The sequence below is a fragment of the Sprattus sprattus genome (assembly GCF_963457725.1).
Source record: "Sprattus sprattus genome assembly, chromosome: 18".
Classification (NCBI taxonomy): Eukaryota; Metazoa; Chordata; class Actinopteri; order Clupeiformes; family Clupeidae; genus Sprattus; species Sprattus sprattus.
Genome location: NC_137916.1, coordinates 28,597,283 through 28,619,316, shown reverse-complemented (window position 1 = coordinate 28,619,316; position 22,034 = coordinate 28,597,283). Strand labels below are relative to the sequence as shown.

General features: G+C 42.7%; 3 protein-coding genes across 3 annotated transcripts; 1 reads left to right on the top strand and 2 right to left on the bottom strand.

Moving 5' to 3' along the window:
* Positions 1–259: 259 nt before the first annotated feature.
* mrm2 (mitochondrial rRNA methyltransferase 2) lies at positions 260–1,422 on the bottom strand (the record flags this gene model as incomplete). The annotated part of the gene is made up of 2 exons (XM_080856112.1): positions 260–897; positions 1,116–1,422. 2 exons carry the CDS (start codon positions 1,420–1,422, stop codon positions 473–475), a joined length of 732 nt encoding a protein of 243 aa, XP_080712238.1. The 3' UTR covers positions 260–472.
* A 908-nt stretch (positions 1,423–2,330) lies between these two features.
* On the top strand, positions 2,331–5,126 carry nudt1 (nudix (nucleoside diphosphate linked moiety X)-type motif 1; the record flags this gene model as incomplete). Its single annotated transcript, XM_080856280.1, has 3 exons — positions 2,331–2,482; positions 4,721–4,866; positions 4,951–5,126. 3 exons carry the CDS (start codon positions 2,331–2,333, stop codon positions 5,124–5,126), a joined length of 474 nt encoding a protein of 157 aa, XP_080712406.1.
* Positions 5,127–6,696: 1,570 nt separating this feature from the next.
* snx8a (sorting nexin 8a) lies at positions 6,697–22,007 on the bottom strand (the record flags this gene model as incomplete). Its single annotated transcript, XM_080855965.1, is given in 14 exon segments — positions 6,697–7,787; positions 8,395–8,544; positions 9,940–10,089; positions 10,733–10,801; positions 10,929–11,058; positions 11,477–11,637; positions 11,769–11,849; positions 13,082–13,218; positions 13,797–13,917; positions 14,918–15,108; positions 17,863–17,992; positions 20,106–20,233; positions 21,949–21,974; positions 21,976–22,007. Coding segments are annotated over 14 exon segments (1,599 nt in total). The 3' UTR covers positions 6,697–7,694.
* Positions 22,008–22,034: the final 27 nt, after the last annotated feature.

The window sequence follows — 22,034 nt, the reverse complement described above, 5'->3', positions numbered from 1 at the left end:
ACACTGACAATAACATTACAGTCCAAACTTTAAATACTTAATACTGGAGGACAACGTCACAGTTATTCAGTCCTTCAATATGGTCAACATTTCACACAATCCTCCTATCCTCTGGTACGCAATTAGGCCTTTGTGTCATTCAGTCACCTTTCTGGCGGACTCAATGCACCATGATGGCCTGTACGGTTTCAGCTACTCACAGAGAATATATTTCAGATGTCTACAGTGAGCTGCAGTACTGATCACACAAACTAACTATTGAGACGGTTTGGTTTACTCTGATCAGATGTGAATATTTTTTTTGACTATTTTTTGGTCTAGATGTCAAAGAATACCCAGACTCTTTAGACTAGGAGTAAATGAGGGTGGGATCATTTGTGAAAGCAAATGAAAATAAAATAACGACAGTTGAATCACATAATATTTCAAACATACATGTTCAGTTTGTTACAAAATGCGCGGTGCACAGCAGTCATCTCTTTTTAAACGATCTGGCAAGGAAAAACAGTTCAGCGGAGTCCTTTCTGCTCGCCCTCGGCTTTATAGGCCTCACTTCCTTAAACCTGTCTGTGAGTCCCTGCTGGAGTTTCCAGCTGAGCCCTCCGTCCCAGAACTTGCAGACGAGACAACCTCCGGGTTTGAGCACCTTGTCCGCGAGGTCCAGCAGAGTGAGGCACATGGAGATCATTCTCTCGTGGTCCATCTCACGGAAACCAGAGGCGTTGGGCGCCATGTTGCTGAGGATGACATCGGCCAGGCCACCCGGCAGGAGCCTCTGAAGCTCAGCGTGGGTGGCGGGGCTGGTGATGTCCTGATTGGGCAGAAAGCGGGCGCCATCAAGAGGGGAGATGTGCAGGAGGTCTACCCCGATGACAGCTCCACAGGGATGATCAGGACCTGCAACAGACAGCACAAATGACAGCTGATTTTAATGGGGAACTGATTCTACAAGAGGATGACTCCTAGCTAGATGGTCAGCATTAGCATTGATGAGTCCCAATGAATATGACTTCAGCCTGCATTCAGGTTGATTCTGAGGAGGAACACTATTTTATAATAAAACAGTGAACAAAATCAGAGTTGCCATTTCAGACATTTGATTGGATCCCACTCACTTTCCCCTGTTGCGTTTACTCTTTTTACAGCAATTTGACTCCATGCACCAGGAGCTGCTCCGCAGTCTACCACACTGACGCCAGGTCTCAGAATATTGTACTTGTCATCTATCTCCAACAATTTGAAAGCGCTCCTACAGCGGTAGTTTTCAACACGAGCAGCTTTCACGAAAGGATCTCTAAGTTGCCTGACAAGCCAGCGTTGCTCAGCCGGATTCTTTCCCTTTAGATTCGGAGATGCCTTCTTCCGTAATGCAGCGGAAGTGTGGATACACAATTTATGGAGAAGCACTGAGGATTTCCACATAACTCAATGCTTTTGTAGATAATAAGTACATTCGCCGGTCTGGTCAAAATGTGCTTCTTGTTGTCACAGGAAATGACCTCTACCGGGTAACACATGTCTTGTCTAGTGTATCAATGATGCACTCAATTTGCGCACGCCATAGACTGCCGAGCTATCTCTTCGGTATCCCGATAACCTTAAAAACGTCCATTTCTGGTCTGCAATAATTATTTAGAAACCATTCCATTTAGCCATAGGTATTAGGTCTTTATGCACATGATTTGTAAATTACTTCGTAATCGAGGTTATGAGATACGATTACCCTAGTCGTTCACATTTAAGTGTAACACCACAAATCTGTAATGGTTGTGATGGTCTTGAAGTGCTTCTATTTACGTAGTATTATGAGTCCACATTTTGTATAGCTTCACAGGTTACGTTTGAAGTAATTTTGATCATGCGGCACTGAACACGCGGGAACTAAACCTGCTGATCATACCGGTACAGTCAGAACCAAAAGATTGCCGTTTTGAAGAAGACAATCAAAGTCTCACACAACTAGTTAATACCTTATCCGTGAGTTCACCTACTGCATAACTAAATGTGTTTTTTTTTTTTTTGCTGATAGTCACGTTAGGAATCCTAGTGGTTAGAAGGATATCGCATACCCACATGATACGAACTTCTGGATAGTAATGTCAGTGAGTGGTAGCCTTAATAATCTTAAACAAGCACTTGTCTATGATTATCAAATTTTGCCTGCCCGCGATTGATATGGGATTCATATTTTAAGTTTGTTATGATGAACTAATGTGTGCACCCACAAATGACCAGCAGTTAACGTTAGATGTGTGCTCCTGTACAGGACTCTGTTTACACATTCCATAAATCTGTATTTTGACAAACGGTTTCTGCTTTCCAAGAATGTCATGTTTACGTCAAAGCTATTGACCCTCGTCTTGGTGGTGCAGCCAGGGCGGGTATTACTGGGCATGAAGAAGCGGGGGTTTGGAGCAGGTAAATGGAATGGCTTTGGAGGAAAAGTGGAACAAGGTGAAACCATTGAGCAAGCAGCCCGAAGGTGAGCATCTAATTAAACGTGAAACTGTCACTCCAGAATGTTTTGCTCAGTTTTCCTTTCAGTTGACAATGTACTGTATGAACTCCAAAGTGCACAAGAATGTTCTTCCACATCAGAATCAGAAACAGATTTATTGTCAAGTAGGTGTACGCCTACCTGAAATTTGCTCTGGAGTATGGGTGCATACAGTAAACATAAAAACATAAAAAACATACATACACACACAGTAAGTACTACACATTACATAAACACATGTGAAAAGGTTCTTCGAAGTCTCTTACCTTCATAAAGCGGAAACTTCACTACCACTTGCACATTACACAGCCCCCAAAACAACAAGCATTTAGAACAAAGTCTCCCAAGTGTTGGGGAGGCTGCCACTGTCGCTGAGAACTCCCCGGTGGGGCCTCGGTAGCTTGGGGTAACGGAGTAGGGGCAGGAGGGGAAGCCTCAGTCTCTCTGTCCCTATCCGGACAAGCCAAAGGTCAGTAGGGTGAGCAGGATTACTCTGAACTGACAGAGACCATGGCCGATGGAGAAAGCGGTCTTGGGGCATGCCTCGGGCGACATCTCCATCTGGCACACAAATGGCCACACAAATGTAGGTGAACCGTCCCAGTACCCTAGGACCAGCAGCGCCGGCGAGCGGACCCCTGGGCTAGTAGCAGTGGTGTGGAGGAACCCTGGGCTAGTAGCAGTGGTGTGGAGGACCCCTGGGCTAGTAGCAGTGGTGTGGAGGATCCCTGGGCTAGTAGCAGTGGTGTGGGGGATCCCTGGGCTAGTAGCAGTGGTGTGGGGGAACCCTGGGCTAGTAGCAGTGAGTGGTGTGGGGGAACCCTGGGCTAGTAGCAGTGGTGTGGGGGACCCTTGGGCTAGTAGCAGTGGTGTGGGGGACCCCTGGGCTAGTAGCAGTGGTGTGGGGGACCCCTGGGCTAGTAGCAGTGGTGTGGAGGAACCCTGGGCTAGTAGCAGTGGTGTGGGGGACCCCTGGAATAGTAGCAGTGGTGTGGGGGACCCCTGGGCTAGTAGCAGTGGTATTAAAGTCCCCTGGGCTGGCAGCAGTGTAGGAGTTCCCCCCTCGGCCGGCGGTGGTTGCGGCTGCAGCGGTGCCGGCAATGCAGAGGCTTCCCCCGGGATGATGGTGGTGGCGATGAAACAGAGGGACCCCTGGACTGGCAGCATCAATGTGGTAGCCCCTCTGGTCGGCAGCGGTGGTGTGGAGAGCCTCTGGCCTGATGGTTTTCTTCTCTGCCAGCGGCATGGAGTGCCACAGCTTCAATGCCCAGAAATAACCACCTGGCTCCAGACATAGCCACCATAGCTCCCCACCTGGCTACCAGATCCAGCTCAACGATGCACGGGTCCTGGATGTTGGCCAGCCAGAACGGGTGGTGGGCCGCTTTACCAGCAGTGGCCACGCCGCGGTCTCAGCCTACTTGTTCCAGGCAGCGATCATGGCCTCCATGTTCACCAGGGCCCACCGGCAGGAGGTGCCTTGCAGGTCATGGTCTACATAAAGTCCACTTGAAGCACTTGGCCTAGCGGGTTGATCCACAGCTGTTTGTCAGTGAGGGAGGAAAAGGCATTTGAGGGCGGCAGTCCTGCTGTGCCACCCCTGCTGTGCCTCCCCTGTTCAGTTGTTTGTTTTTTAAAGATTTATTTTTGGGCTTTAATCGATAGTTGAAGTGAAGAGTGGGACAGGAAATGAGAGGGAGAAGAGGTGGGGAGTGGACAGGAGAAATGACTGGGCATCAAGCTCGAATGTGGTCGGGGCTACTGGTTGCGCCACAGTGCCCCCCCACCCCTGTTCAGTTTAACGGTATCTGGGCCACTGGGTTATGGGGTGCTGGTGCCAGTCAGAGGCATGGGGCGTGCTCTGCTTCGCTACCCCTTGCATGTTACAATATTAATATGGTGGACTTCACTGTGATGGAGGAAGATGTTAGGAGGTACTGATCAGTTTCACATCCACGGCTGAAGTGCCCTTGAGCAAGGCACCTAACCCCGATCCCTGCTCCCCGGGCGCCGCCAAAGGCAGCTCACTGCTCCGGGTTAGTGTGTAACTGCACTTCACTGTGTGTGAGTCACTACCCTGGATGGGTAAATTCAGAGGTGGAATTCAGAGTGTGTGTGTCTGTCTACACCACCTCTGCCATAGAGTCACTGTCACTTTCACTTTAGATTGTTTTGTTCTTATTAGGTCCATTAACTACTGTGTTTATTTCTCTCTCTTGACAGGGAACTGTTGGAGGAGAGTGGGCTAACTGTGGACACATTGGATAAGATCGGAAACATCAAATTTGAATTCATCGGAGAGACACAACTATTAGACGTTCACATATTCAGAGCAGACTCTTTCCACGGAGAGCCGACGGAATCAGACGGTATAATCTTTATTGCAGTGTAACATAAATTACCAGAGGAAGGTTGTGGATTCCTTTTGAAGAAATCCCCATTTTGTCTTGCAGAAATGAGGCCTCAGTGGTTTGACTGCGACCAAATTCCCTTCAGTCAGATGTGGGCGGATGATATTCTGTGGTTTCCCATGATGTTTCAGCAGAAGAAATTCCTTGGTTATTTCAAATTTCAGGGCCATGATTTGATTGTGGAACACAAGCTTGAAGAGGTAAATGAGGTTTTATGAAATGACATTGTATAGTACTCTGGCCTTTCTATTTAGGGCTGAATGAAAGACAGGGACCTACAATGCTTTTGTGGTATGGGTTACAACAAGGATTTTGCAAATATGTTTTCTTTCTTTTAAGGTTTTATTATTATATTATTAGTATTATTATTATTATTATTATTATTATGACCTACAATTAAATGTAGAAATTGAATTTAGTTGTCACCTTGATTAACAAAATAATCCAATATTCTGTTTATTAGTGTACTTTTCTTATCACTTATCTTTTGCCGCAATTTTGTGATTTGTAAAGTCAGAAATGTTCCTTGTTTCAACTGAATGAACACCTAAAGTGTATACACATTGTTTTATGAACGCATCATGGTAAGGGACACAATTATACACATTTATGTGGCATTTTTACCTGTGTACAACAGCTCGGGGGAGGACATTTAATTAAAGCCTATTCTGTGTTAAGGTCAGTTGAAGGCAGTGAATACTTACATTGTGCCTTCAAGGTTTTGCCATTTTAAAACGTATTGTGGTTCCTTGTAAAGAACTCTATAAATAAATATGCTTACAACACAGGACCAAGGGCTCAAGAAAACCAAGAAATACAACATACTGTATGTAGTGTTGTACTCCATCTAGTCACGACACTTCCTAATCCAGTTCATTTGAACTAATATTTCATTTTTCATCTATGTTTTCACAGCTGTTTCTGAGTAGGTGCTTTCATGTTAGAATTGATGTTTGTATAGATAGTAAATAATGTCTGAATAAAGTCGACTAATTGCACATGTACATTTTATTAAGAGTTTTGTTCTGAAGAAGGTTGATGCATATCTGGCAGTTCACAATGTTACAGAATTAAGTACATATTTTTCAGATTGCTGTATGGAAATTAACACAACAGCACTTTGTAAACATACGTGTTTTTTTTCTGTAATGGAGTGTGTTGTAAAATGCAGGCAAAGGATCTTTTAGAAAAATGTAGGCTGCAGTAATAAATTGGCAACAGGAGAAAAAAAAAAAACATACATCATGAATACTAGCTCCAGTTGATAGGAAACAATGAACATAACATCATGAAACAAAATAACATGCCACCAAATCACAACTTCGACGTAAAACAACAACAACAAGACAAATCAGTGTTAGATTTTAAGGCATTTAATCTTGGCTAGACACATATGTTAATATCTGCTAAGGCACGCTCAGCAGTGAAGATCAAGATCAACAATTAGCATACCCTTTTATATCACTGCATTTGCAAATGTATCAAATGTCTCCTATTCTAACTGAACTGTGAACTGCATCAACACAGCTCTAGCTGGCCTGCTTGTCAATGATGCCAGTGAAATAAACAAGTTGCATCCAGTTGCACATCAAGTGTTTTCAACCTGAGTCTTGAGCATCCATCAACCCTGAAAGCATCTGGTCTGATCTGTCCTGAATACAGTTATTTGGCACTGTGCTCGGAAGGGGAACTCTCGCTTTATACATGCTGTGAAGATGAACATGTTGGGAAAAAAGAAGTGACTGCTTTAAACGCCTAGGCTCAGGCATAGCGACTACAAAAGGGATTCACAGTGTTGAGGCGTGTAGGATGTGCAATGCCAAAGACGAAATAAGAAAAGTCCAATGATGGAAAACACGAGCGAGGAAATTAACAGCTATTTACACGCCTCTGGTCAACTGCTCTTACAAAGCCGTGAGGAAAAAAACACAACTGTCAGCTTCATTCAACAGGGAACTTCAAACATAATTAGGTTAAGATAGAAATCAATTTCAATATTGTGCTGAAACTTTGATGGAATGCTTAGAAATAGCTTAGAAACTTCTAATCTTTTCAAAGTTTTGTTTCTGTGCAAAAAAAAAGGAAACAATCACAACACTGCCATCATCTGGTTCAAACAAACTCATTATCCATCTGTGGCACTGGCACCAATATATTGCACCTTCTATTGTTAGTGTATTTAAGGAGTCATAATCTATACATTTACAGTAATGATGATTCTATTCTTCCACTAAGTGAACATGGAACATAATCCAGAATGATGCTAAATACACAACAATTTTTGCATTGAAAAAAAAAAAAATCACTTCATATCACACTGTGTTTTGGGAACATTAATACATCTGGTATTTTCAAGGGGACACAAACATTTTGTTACCAGGTTAACATCCTGGAGAAAATCCCTTCTGTATCAGTAATACTTGTGTGCTATTACATTAAGACATCCTTCAAGGGCTTTCAGATAGACAATGTTTCAGTCGTGATGCACTGTGACCATCATGTCTTTGAAAACATCATTTGACAAGAGTTGCCAGTGCTGGCTTCTAAAAAAAACGTCCTTCCTTTTCCCCCAAACACCTCTGGCTCCCTTTTCCTGTGACTCCGCTGCAGGCACCCATGAAGACACTTCCACTGATCATACACTGGGTTATTCATTTAGCTTAGCTAAGGCACAGGGCGTGAAGGAATGTAGTCTTTTCTTGAGTTAGTGCCCAAAGACCTTTGTTTTGTTTGCCACACCGAAGCACTGGCACAAGACGCTGGGCGCTGCCTATCTTCAAGTAGGTCTACTTGGGTGAGAGTGGAGGCGACTGGAGACCATTGCTGCCCCCAAACAGGCAGGTCAGCTTTGGGTGGAGAGCGGTCCACACCTCCCCCATCTGGTTGGGAGTAGGAAAAGTTCAAAAAGTTCAAATTTCAAAGTACTTTATTGTCATTGTCACAAAGACAACGAGACAGTTAGAGGCAGCAACAGACTTCTTCCACAGCTAAATAATAATAAATAACAATTAATAAATAGATGAATAAATATCATAAATTAAAAAAGCAATATATCTACATAGAGGAGTGAGAGAACTGAGAGGGAGGAACAAAAATAAGACTGGTATGCTTATCCTAATACAAACCTGTTTAGTCTACAAACCACAGGTGCTCCATTCCATTCGTGTCAATGGATAAAAACGACCTTCACAGATAAACCACTGAAAACCTGGCCTACTCAAAACTACTTAAGGCACATTTTGAAATGGGGTGCTGGCTTAGATTGATAAAAGATTACATTGATATATTCTACAAGTTGCATTATTAAACTGTGAAGATACCCATGGCAGGTCTTTGGCAGGTCGGTTTTAACCAGCTTTGCGAGTTGGCACACATCCAGCCGACAGTTAAATTCTTGGGGAACTGAGTCACTGAGACTGAGGCTTTGACAATGCTACTGCAACCTCCTGCCATGTCAGTCACCGTAACGCAGGACGAACGGCTCACCTCTCTGTGTCCTTGCACCTGGGAGTTCACCAAGGCCCCCAGGATGTGAGAAGTGATGGGGAGGTACGTGAAGACCAGTTGGGTCTCCTGATGGAGGCAGAACAGGGAGAAGTAGTTCCTCAGCTCCATGGTCTGGATGGCATTCTCTTGCTGTGGGAGCCAAATAGAAAAGCAGGTTTGCGTGTGTGTGCTTGTGTGTGCTTGTGTGTGTGTGTGTGTGTGTGTGTGTGTGTGTGTGTGTGTGTGTGTGAGTGTGTGAGTGTGTGTGTTTGTGTTTCTGGATGACATTCCCTTTCTGTGGGAGCGGAATAGAAAAGCAGTCCTGAAATGACCCATTGTCTCTCACAGGCCAGGAGATGATCCTGCACTATGTTCAATTGCACCTCTTATCCTCAGTCAAGTGGTGGTGCCAGTGGTTAAGACATACTGCAGGAATGGCAAGAGATTGTACAGCATGGTCAGACAAAGTGCATTAATGGTATGTGATCGCACAGCCTTGTTGGATATAGATTATAGTGTTGTGAAATTTCACCTGCTGGAAAAGTACCAGAGCTCGAAGTGAACTCACACAGATACAACTCCAGCACTTTAGCTGAAACAGTTTTTGCCCATCCAGTCAGCCTTTAGTAGGCATCTCATCAGATCCATGTGGGAAAGGTGCACGCGTGATCAGAGAGAGAGAGAAAGAAAGAAAGAAAGAAAGAAAGAAAGAAAGAAAGAAAGAAAGAAAGAAAGAAAGAAAGAGAGAGAGAGAGAGAGAGAGAGAGAGTGCTGAGAGCGCTAAAAAGCCATCTGCTGTCTAATGGGTGGACACTTCTTTCATTGTGCTCATCAAGCGCAGAACATGGGAATACATGAGAATATATGGATCAGGTGTCCATTTGATGTTTAGGTTGCACAATGAGTTCAGCTGCCATCCCGCACAGTGTAATTTATGTGTGAGTGCGTGTGTTTAGGTGAGTGTGTGTAAATGTGTGAGTGTGTGTGCTTGGTTTAGGTTATTGTGTGTGTGCATGTGTGTGTGTGTGTGTGTGTGTTTAGGTGTGTGTGCATTCGTGCGTGTGTGTGTGTGTGTGTCAGCGGCGTAATAACGACTTAACGGGCCAGAGTGCAAACCAGCCATCGGAGGCCCCATTACCGTCGTAATCTCAGGTGAAACTAATGATTTTGCGACTTTGAGAGGCACAGGCAAATGTACTTATGCAACCGGTCATGTCTTCTATGCTTTACAGCCCAGTACCCTTCAACTCGCAGGAGATGATGAGCTGTTTGGAGAGGCAAAAGTTCATCAGCATTCGACGAGGTGCGCACTCATGACTGCTGAGAAATCGCTGCTTAAAAAAGCAGGGCGTGAACTATAGGAGTTGCGCTGGAAACGTGGGCGCAATGTCCCCGTCATAGTGGTCAGACAAAAGCGGGCCCCCTTTCGCCACGGCCCCTAGTGCAGCTGCACACCCTGCACTCCCCATAGTTACGCCACTGGTGTTTAGGTGTGTGTGCATGCATGCATGCGTGTCTGTGTGTGTGTGCTTAAACACTGCTCACCTGTACGATGCGTGACTCCAGCTGCTCCACTGACCCCTGCTCCTTGGGCTGCACAGTGGTGGTCATCATCTGTCTCTTCATCACGCTGTACCGCTGCAGCGCCCTCTGGTGGTCGTGCAACACACCCTTCTCGTGCCGCTCACACAGATCCTGAAGGCCAGACCACCGACCACACGGGACCAGGAGAGAAGACACTAATTAGCTCTTTTAAGCAGAGAGTCAAAACCATTTTTTAAAGGTAATTGGCGCAGCACATAGATATTTCAGCGCTCCTCCTCTGTGCCCGAAGAACGCTGGCTAAGTAGCTAGGCGTCCATTTTATGAATAATCATAATTTCATACTAGTTTCTATACTGCTGCTGGCACCAACTGCAGCTTTTTTTTTTAACGAATTTGACTCTGGAGGTCTTTTCTACTTAAAGCAGCATTCAGAGGGACGTTACACCTGCTTAGCATATATGCATGATTTTAATTACCTTTCCTAGAACTTCTTTAAATTATGTATGGTCCAGATGCAAACCTCTCTAAAAGAAATTGTCCTCGGAGGTGAAAATTACAGATTATAAAAAGGTAGTACACCTGGGTACTACTGCATGTGTCAAAAATGTGCTCTTCTGAAGAGTGGTAATTAACCCGCCTTAAGCAGATGGTGGAGACTTAATAAGTGAACTCAGCTGGGCTGAATCACAGCAGGCGTTCAACAACGGCATAAAAAAAAAATGATAAAAAGACTAAAAATCACCTCTCTGCAGAGCCCTTCAAAATCTCCCGTCTTTTTGTCACGCAGACTTACTTTGTATGACTGAAGCAAATCCAGGAAGATATTCAGTTTTTCCACCACATCATCCTCCTCTCTCCTTCCCTTTATTAAAAAGAAAGTGAGATGAGAAAGAAAAGAAAAGCAAAAAGAAAGTCATTTTGGGGCAGAATCCCTCAGAATCCATCCACTGGGTATTCCACACGCAAGCTGCTGGTGGGAGGCCCCTTACCTGCTGCACGGCTTTGTCAGCGAGCACCCCAAACTCCACTGACAGGCCTTTGAGGGACTGTCTCAGGGACCCCCATGTGCTCTGGGCCGACGCCAGGGGGGGTATGGGAGAGCTATCCGTCCCCAAAGTACTGAAACAGACAAATGACAAGTTGGAATCTATCACTAATTGGACACATGTGGCGGAAAGTATTTCTGGAGAGAAAGGAGAAAAAAAAAAACAAGACTCAAACACCATTATGCACAAGGCGTTTTAAGGCTTTGTTTAGCTGAGATAGACACATTCACTGGCTACCCGGCTCCTCCCTGTGCCGTCCAAAAGCAAAAAAGGGAGAAGAAAAATGCTGGGGAATCTATTCTGGGTGACGTGGAATGGTTCCAAGGGAGGGATGTCAATTTCATATGCAAAGTCCTCCAAAAAGAGCTTTAAAAGTGGGTAACCTCTTTTTGTTGCAGCCAAGCTGCATAAATGCTGTAAAAATAAACGTGACCAGTTTGCACAATTCAACCTCAGGAAAAATCCAAGCTTGTTGTTTGTCTGACTGGTACCTGAGCTCTTTCCCAAACATGAGCAGATCCGTGGCGTTTTCCTTGGAGCGCTCGGCCATCCTCTCTGCCCGATCCCGCAGCTTGTGGAAGCTGTTGTGGATATTTTTGATCAGCTCTCTGCTGGAGGAAAACTGGGCCTGGATGTCAGCCGGGAGATACTCCTACAGACAGCACAGACACGGGATAGTAATCACTGGGAATGCCGGGTCACTGGGAATGCCGGGTCAGCTGCTTGGAAATGTATCATGACAGTCAGTGACCTCTCTTGAAACAGATACTGAATGAAGCAAACCTTTGCTTGAGTCGCAAGTCTGCAGGTTAAAAACTCATCCCCCATTTTCTTGAACGCATCACGCAGTTTGGTTTGGACATCCTACAAGGACACAAAAAAAAAAAAAACAACAAAGTCAGACACGCTAGCTGCTCTTTGCCTTGGATCAGCTCACTCAGACATCATAGTAACTATATAATAATATATATACTATAATAATATAATATAATATAATATAATATAATATAATATAATATAATATAATATAATATAATATAATATAATATAATATAATATAATATAATATAATATATAAACTATATAATAATAATAATAATAATAATAATGCCAAGCCAACTCTCACACGTCACATAAGCTGCTGTGATACTTTCTTCAGGATATGTAAAATAGTTGCACTTAAAAGGTGAGTCCGCGATTTGTAATCCAATACACATTTTGTCTACTTTTTGTGTTGCTCCTCATGGACCTCTTGCTCTCTATTCACTGTGTGCGCTCAAAAAACCTGCAGTGTTTGTACACAGTCTCGGCTCTGTAAACAGGAAACGTAAACAATTCCAGCCAATCAACACATTGTTTCAGGAGCACAGAGGGAAAGCGTGTAATTTGATTGGCGGTTGAGCTCAAACACTAACAACCTTTTGTCAATGTAGCGCTCCCTTCACTACTCCATGTTAAAAGATAAGGGAGAATAGCTTTTAAGTTCATGTATCTACTTAATATTACCTTGGGTCCCCGTTCCCAGTATGAATATAAATAAAAACCAAAACTAGTGCTTTATCTAGTGAGTTATTATAATCAAATACAACATACAATACAAACACATGATGGACTCTGCCTTCAATCCTGAGAGCAATCATTAAAAGAAGTCCACTGAGATTTTATTTTCTTGGACTTGCCTGGGACCTGAGTGCAGCAATTAAACATTTGAACTTTGCCGAGAGTGTTTACTACATTTATTTCGAAGGTTAAAACTGCTTGCCAATTATTTTGCAGGGAGAGACTCTAACAGTGTTTTATGGAAGAGGTTTAAAGCAGCTTTGACGTATTTCAAGAGCAAAACAGAGGCTCTTTATCCTAAAAAAAAGTAGCTTCATTTTGAATTACCAATTCAATCAAAACAGCATCATTATACTGCATTTTATCTGTTGTGTAATATTTCATCCTTTTACATTAATCAATTCGACAAAAGTCTACAGCTCAGTAGATGTGTCTAGCTGGGGCTGAGATTCTCTGACAAATGGGGGAAACCCAGAGAGAATTGATTTCCATCTCAGGTGCTGGAGGGGAGAAAGGGGCAAAAAGGGCACACACACCGAACCGTTGAAGGTCAGGAAGGTCTTCAGCAGCTCGTCCTCCGAGAAGAAGGGGTGCCGCGCCACCAGGTTGATGAACCTCGCCAGGGCACGCCGCCTGCCCTCGATGAACTCCCCCCCCGACGTGGAGGTCAAGACTGCGGGGGAAGGGTCAGTGGAAGAGACAGAGCTTTAACACTTCCAACACTAAGGCCTTTTTTGACTCTGTTAAGTATTCTGCCATGCCTGATATTTTTGTATATTTCACCCAACTAAAAACCATGAGGCCAAAGTGGCATTTATAATTATATTCTAGAACACCTCAGTAAAAAATGAATGAAAGTAAAAGGAATGTAGTAAAAACAAGTTGTTTTTATTCAAATGAAATCTAAAGACACTAAAATGAAATCTAGTTTTAAAGGTGCTCAGGCTTTGTAAAAATACCACAAAGTGCCACCTTAGTGCTGGAAGGGTTAACTTGACTCAAATAAGCGGACAGCAGCAGAGAAACTTCTTTTCTCTAGCAGCCAATAAGGGTTTAGCACAGCTAGAGAATTACAATCTTGTGCTCCCCTTCTCCTGCGGGAGCTTCCATAAAAAAACCTTTGGACGAGAAGCCGCAAACCGGCGTGGGAGATTTTATATATGTCAAAACGTGAGGACTAAAATACTGTAATCTGTGGGTTTGATTATATGCCTTCGCTGCCTGTTGTTCTTGACAGCCGTGAGGTCATACCTCCTTTGAGCATCCGCTTGGGTGGCAGAGCGGGCACCATCCTGTAGGCGAACCTCTGCAGCATGAGCTCGTGGAAGACGTCAAAGTCGCTGTAGCGGCGGTAGACGGATATTTTGAAGCGCTGAAAGGGTACAAATCGCCAGTCACATGCCATGAACCACACTCTGTCAACATTGCACTTGGCTGTGGTTTCTGCTGTGGAGACAGCTACACACACACACACACACACACACACACACACACACTCACACTCACACTCACACACTCACACTCACACTCACACTCACACACTCACACACTCACACTCTCACACACACTCACACACTCACACTCACACTCACACTCACACTCACACTCACACTCACACTCACACACTCACACACTCACACACTCACACACTCACACACTCACACTCTCACACACACACACACACACACACACACACACACACACACACACACACACAGTCTGCTACATGTTAGCCTTTGCGCTTTGATTTTGAACGCTCAGTGCACAGAAACAACAAAATGCCTGTTTTGCTAAGGCTATGGTCTCCACATTCTTGGAATACACATTTCATTTGGTACATTAGCTTCCCACCGTGCCAGTCTAGGACATTTCAAAACATTTCACAGATTCTAGGAAATAAAGGGGAAGCTCTGTAGAGGGCTGACACTTTCTAAAACTCTTGGGGATTTCTGCCCTGAACCCAGACGACGACAGTAAACAAATATGCAGAACAGCTAGTTTCACTACACCAAAATTTGCCATCTTCTTCTTTAAAAACATTATCTTTACCTCGTGCAAATGTGCAAACCTAACTCAAGCAACATTACATTTACCTCATGCGCTGTTGTACAGTTAAGATTATTCGTTTTCTCTTTTCTGTAGTTTATAGATAGATAGATAAACTTGTATTAAGCCTGTGAGGGAAATTCAATTGTCAAAGCAGCAGGGTAGTGGGAATAGGAATCAAGTATCTATATACATTATCATCAAAAATAAATTAATACAAATTTGAATAAGAAATACAAATAAATAGAGAAAATAGAGAAAATAGCAAATTATAGACAAATGATATAAATATGATATAAAACGATTTATTATGTGATTGTCCTTACCTGGCTGGTGACCTGATACTCCACATGTTTGAGGAAAAGGCCCTTCTTCTCTGGGATGATCTCAATCTGTATGGTGTCCTTTCCCAACAGTTTGGCCAACGTCTGTGAAACAGTCAGGGGGTCCTCGTGAGCGGGCTGCATCTTCAGGGATCTCAGGTCCTTTGGATCACCCAGTGTGGGCTTAGGAAACTCTGTCCAGAGCAAAATATGACAACGAGTTAAGACATAAATATGACACAACAAAAACATTCAACATAGTCCCATGACCTGAGGAAGTGTGATCGCTGAGAACTAACCCTTTGAGGGGTCACGCATGAATGACATCATACTGAATCAGTAAAGCCAAACAACAAAATCACAATAGCAAGGCCAAAAGCCGACTAACAGATGGTTTACAGCAAAATGTTAGTCAGCGACTGTGAAATGACGTCTTACTTCGACAGCAGTCTCTTTGACTCTGATGACAGATATAACTTTCCCAGAACATAACATTCAGCACTCCCTCCCTTTTCTAAGCCAGACACTTTTTCTGATTTTTCTGAAAGAGGAACACATTTCTGTTCCCGATTCACACGGGAAATCTACTCATCAATTGATGTCATTACACTCATTTTTGTCAGATGGCCAAAATGTACGGTGGCCGAGAAGGGCAAAACACAAAAACAAACTCGGGAACATTTTTACATTTTGTAAAACACTTTAACAAGTTTTCGAAACACTTTTACAAGTTTTTTACGAAAATTACATTTTAGAAAAAACTTTTGCAAGTTCCGGAACAAAATAACATATTAGAAAACATTTTGCAAGTTCAAAAAACATTTTTAAAAGTTAAAAAAACATTTTTTACAAGTTCAAAAATTTTTTTTGCAAGTTCATTTTTCTTACGGAAGGGGAATGCCCAAGCTCAGAGGTTGAGCCGGAAATGACAAGGAAAGCGCTCAAATTCAAGTTCATACTAGCGATTCAAGATGGACAGCAGTAGAGCAGCGTTTTGTCCGTTCTGTGGCCAACACATGAGACTATTAACACGGTTTTGTTTTTCGTGTGGCAGGTCTTTAGAATGTTTAAATCGCGCAGACCAGACGGAAGGACTAGATGTGCTGCAGCAGTACAAACTCTATTTTCATGAGGGACACTCGTACGCTGTGATCGTGGACATGATGTCGTGTTTACATGATGTACAAATCAGCTTGAGGTCTCTGAAAGGCAAACTTAATGACGCTGGGTTAAAACGCTGCTCTACCGCTGTCCATCTTGAATCGCTATGAACTTGAATTTGAGCGCTTTCCTTGTCATTTCCGGCTCAACCTCTGAGCTTGGGCATTCCCCTTCCGTAAGAAAAATGAACTTGCAAAAATGTTTTTTTGAACTTGCAAAAATGTTTTTTTGAACTTGCAAAAAAGTTTTCTAAGATGTTATTTTGTTCCGGAACTTGCAAAAGTTTTTTCTAAAATGTAATTTTCGTAAAAAACTTGTTAAAGTGTTTCGAAAACTTGTTAAAGTGTTTTACAAAATGTATAAATGTTCCCGAGTTTGTTTTTGTGTTTTGCCCTTCTCGGCCACCGTAAAAATGGCCTTTTATTGTAAAATGACATTTACAATAGGAAAAAACTAACAGGATCACTCTTTAAATACATAGGATTATCGAAGGACCCACTTCAGCACCACACAGTAGGCCAATCGGCACGGGACTGAATGGGTTGTTGTTACATCATAGACCAGAAGAAGAAAAAGATTTAAAAAACTGACTCTTGATTATTACAAATAGTGTCTTTACAGTTAGTGAGATAAACAGATACAGGTGTCTCTCTGATGGGATCCTTTCCACACAGTAAGACCCTTATGATAACATTTACAAGCCTGTCAATGGCTAAAACAAGCGGTTTCCTTTACGTGCATATTTACTCCATAGGATTCCACTGTATAGTCATTTTCAAATTGCCAATGTTAGCCTTCTATCACAATACTGGACAGATTTTGATTGTTTTTAGAAATAGAAATAGAAATGTAAAGGAATAACTACAGTGCAACATGGGCTGTGTATTATGAGGTGTTATTCAACAACAGAAAACGTACCCTGGTAGTCACAAGTTTTCACAGACAGTCGCACTCAAAGTATTCATTTAACAAACAACATTAAAAATACAGGGCGAAGTCCAGACTCTCTTCAGATCATGTGTGGCTAACCATTCAGATTTTTGGAAGGAGAAGGTCAAGTCCAAAATGAGACATGTAATATGATGAACAGGAAATGTGTTCAGAGAGGGAGGGAGAGACAGAGAGAGAGAGAGAGAGAGAGAGAGAGAGAATGACACAACAATTCCAAGCACAGAACGCTGCCATGTTGGCTGCACCTGTAACAACAGAGGGCTACGTGTAATCCTATGAGTTTAGAGACAGGGCTTTCAGGCATATGCTCTTAAAACAGTTTGTCTCTTCAAACATAATGGGAGTGGAAGAGAGAGGAAAATAACTTTGACTTCTGACTCACCTCAGCGTGACCAGTCAAATGATAGTGTGTCAGAAGAAGTCTCATTTACAATAGAGAATACAAGTCTCAAGCAGTGCCAAAAGCATTTTGAAACATTTTCTTTGCTGAGAAACACAAAGTCGGATTGTAAAAGGCTGAGTTGGCACTTCTTAAATTACATTTTCTCACAAGGGGTGGGATAACATGGAAAAGGCCAGAGCATACAAAAGACCTCTTGTGAAATGAATTCCCCACAGTGAACAAATAATATGTGTCGTACCTATAAGACAACCTCCCAGTTAATGTATAAAGAAACTGTGTGAAATAATGACACAGTGCAAGTCAACCTCATGACTTCGGATTTTACAACCATGGGTAATTTACCCATCAACTTCCCTAAAGACAAGGCCATTTGTTGAACTTGGCTTTTACTAGGTGAGGAGTCACATGATAATAGTAAGAATTCGAGCCTTACCTTGAATGCAGTTCTCCAACAGCTTAGGACTTGGCTGCTTGCCTTGCTGAGCCAGGGCAATCAATGCCAGGCCTTTATAAAGTGATAACTTACTGAGGAAACCATCACTGTTTTCCACGTGATCAGCAATCTGGATAGTAAAACACAAACATAAACACAAACATAAACAAGGCTTAGACATCATCTATAAGTGCATGAAACTTTCAGAGTTCTTTTGAATCTTTTGAACCTTTTGAATTTAGTTCATGAGGCTTCTTAAAGCTTTGCCTTTATTTTAGCTTGATACAACATAACCTTGATTCAATCTGGATAGTAAAACACAAACATAAACAAACGCTTAGACATCATCTCCAAGTGCATGAAACTTTCAGAGTTCCATTAAGACTTAAACCTTTTGAATTTAGTTCATGAAGCTTCTTAAAGCTTTGCCTTTTTTTAAGCTTGATCCAACATAACCTTGATTCAAACGGGTGTCCAAATGTTGCGGGTCATTTATTGGTCTGTGTTACCATGTCAACAGTTCCTGGACATCTGAATATCAGTGGAGTGATACCATAATATAAGACAATTTCTACTGAATTAACATTATAGAACAAGCTCATACATACGGTTTTATTGCTCTTAGCTTGATTGTTCTCTCCCTTGTTCGTCGCTTTGGACAAAAGCGTCTGCTAAATGACTAAATGTAAATGTAAATGTAAATACAATACAATACACTACACTACACTACATGGTGTGCTGTGTAATGAGAACCTCTGCATTATACCTCCCCACATTAAAGTCAAGGAAATAAAGGGACTTTCTCCTTGGAATTCCACACAGGAAGCTTGGTAAACTATAACAACATCACAATGTGAACCACAAGCTGTAATCAGTGTTTGTTTGTGTGTGTGTGGGTGTGGGTGTATGTGAGACACCAAACTGATAATACCCTAAAACATACCCGAAATCTATTTGAAAAGCACAACAATGAGCTTTTATTACACTGATGATAATCATGAGGAAGCACACTTAGTTCCACAACAGCTTGTTAAAGAGGGAATTACAAAAGTAAAACAGTGCTGAAAGTCACATGTGACCTGCTGTTCATCTCCCTCCAAGTAGATGAACATATTCAATTCAATTCAATTCAATTTCATCACCTTCCAAGTAGATGAACACATGCAATTTAACAGAGCAATGACTTCTTAAAAAGTGGTCGGAACAGTGGGTCCACACTCACTCCCTCTGGATTTGTCTTCAACTTCCCCCCCCCAAAGAATGGCATTGTGATTGGCCCTGATTATTATTGTTTTCCTTTGGAGTTCTAAGCGTCAGGGGAAAGGGATATCCTGCTATACACTCCGTGACTAGTCCTGGACTAGTAATGAAATTCCAGAGCAGAACAGCCTTTAAAACCTAATTGCACTGCTACTGGGTTGGCCGCTGACCCTGGGATGAGTCTAGCCCTTATCTAGAAGGGAACTGGCTCTAGGATCATCATATTGTGGGTACAAAGGTTTCAATACATTGCCAGTTGATTTGCGTTGTTGCCTGGAGTGATCTACAGGGTTACCAGAGGTCCTCTTTTACGTTCTCAGCCTACATCACTGACCTTGTACAGCCCCAGTCAGTCCAAAGGTCCCTCAGATACTCTAGCAAAGGGCTTCTGCACGTGCCACGCTCACGGCTCTAGCAGAAAGGTGACAGGGCCTTTGCTGTCGCCGCTCCACATCTGTGGAACCAGCTCCCTCAGGACATTAGATCCGCCCCGTCCATTTCTGCCTTCAAGTCTAGGCTAAAAACCCACTTTTACTCTTTTACCCACTTTTTTGTATTATTTGCCTTTTATTGTCATTGTACAGCACTTTGGTCAGTTTATGCTGTATTTAAATGTGCTCCATAAATAAAACTTACTTACTTACTTACTTACTTTTACCCGGACATGGCCTCTTTTCGAGACCTAAAAAATGTGTCCGGCAGGGATTCCAAAATGGTGATTGTGAAAAGGGATTTTGCCTCGTCGGATATTTGTGTTTCTCTGGGTCTTTCACAAACTAGTTTTTACACACTTACAACTTTTGGAAAGGGTATCTCTCTTACGTTCCACCTTCTTGCGCGAGAGAGGGCGGGGTCATCTGTATGCTATACACTACCACTGCCCCCTCCGCTGCAACAAAGTGTCCTCTTTTTCTAAACCTCAAATATGGTCAGTGGTCACCCTAGTGATCCATCTATCTGTGTCTATGCATGGTTGGGCTCACCTGTGACTGCACCACACCAGGGAGGTCCGTTCTGCTAAGGAGCCGCTGAAACACCTGCACCTGCACTCGCTCGTCTGCCCGGCCGCTAATGGCATGAAACACCTCCCTGTAGTACGAAGGGACAGACCCTGGGGTGGGAGGAGCAACATGACATCAGGCTATGACAAGTAAACATAAAAACATACATACACACATACATACATGTATGTTTTTATGTATGTATGTGTGTATGTATGTTTTGATGTTTACTGTATGCACCCATACACCAGAGCAAATTTCAGGTAGGCGTACACCTACTTGACAATAAATCTGTTTCTGATTCTGACAAGGAGAGAGACTCACTCAATTTGCCTGCTCCATCTAAATGATCGCCTTACTGTCTAAATAACCTTTTGTGCATGTGTCATTCTTAAAGTTTTAAAACTAAACATGTTTTATTTTTTTAACTAAACATGTTTTTAAACATGGTTGCCTCATAAGCATGGCGTCTTGAGTTTGGATGTATGGTGCAGTGTTTAACTAAATGCAAGAACGAAGATGGATGCTTTCTGCACATTTCAACTTTTATATCAGGTTTCACAGTGTGACTTTCACAGATGAGGCTACTATAGCAACATTCCAGATTTAAAAATGTGCAAAGTAAAGAGAGCAAACATATAATAAGAACAAGGTATCTCCAAACCTCCAAGACGGCAAGCATGTGCAAAACAGACCTCAACACAAACTTAAGTGAATGACCCCTGTCCTACAACAGGAAACCCTGCATTTTCCTCAGCGTCAGCACAACATATCCCCACCAGGAGGTCTGGGCATGGCTCGCATGATGGACAACAGACCAGCACTGATCAGGGCATTTTTCTCATAACCCCATGGGATAACAGCTCCTCTAATGACAAAAACGACTTGGATACCAGTCAAATTACTACATCTGGGGGCCTGGTTGTGCACACTGACAATGGTAGGTATTTCCTGGACCTGATCAACCATTAGTCTAAACAATTTGTCCCACCATGGCCCCTCTATGAATTTTACCATTTTTAAAGAAGTGCAGAGGTTACGCAACCGTCTCTTCTTCACCGATTGTTTTCATTGAGCGCGACAATAAACCCATAATCATTAACATTGTTTTGTCATGTGTTTACAACGTGGTTTTGGGAAAACTCTGCCATGAAAAACTTAATATAAACTAGAATCTTTGACACACTGGAGGCAAACTGTCGACATAGCAGAATTACAATTCTACAGTTCTCGGTGAAAGTCCTCAGTGTTCTCTGGCGTTGCTTAATTGGTATGCATTCCCGGTTCTGAGTGTTGCTTTTGGTTCTCACATAAAGACCCCATTTTGGCAATAGTTATATATTCAGTTACACAGACAAATACCACAGTTGCGCTCAATATAGCTCACGTCTACATTTGACAATCGCTCATGATTAACCCTAAACTGGGTTTAGCATATTGGCGGAAAGTGCAGTCGAAAACAGGTGAAACCTGTGGAGCAGCTTCATCTCATTATAAATCGATAGCGTAGTATAAAGCCAAAGTGTAGTATTCGTGTCAGTGACAGTTCAGCGACATACACATTATAGTATTCACGCTAACACAATGCATGAATGAATATCTCTGTAGCGATTTCCACGTCTGCTTTTCATTGATAGTTAGGCTACGTTCGCATGTGACACTTCGGTATGAGCTACCTGCTTGTGTGAATGTTTCATCAGCCCAACAAACAGCATCGAAAGACTGTTCGTCGGTCGCCAACAGTTTACCTACCAGATATTCTACTAAAACAAAGTTTGAAACGGTGAATAATAACAGATTCAAATGACATTGACTTGATCATTACCTTCATTTATCTCTCCTTCCATAGTTCAGATTGTCATGTGAGCACGACAGCACCTCCATGTGATTTCCTGGAGAAAATAAAAGGAA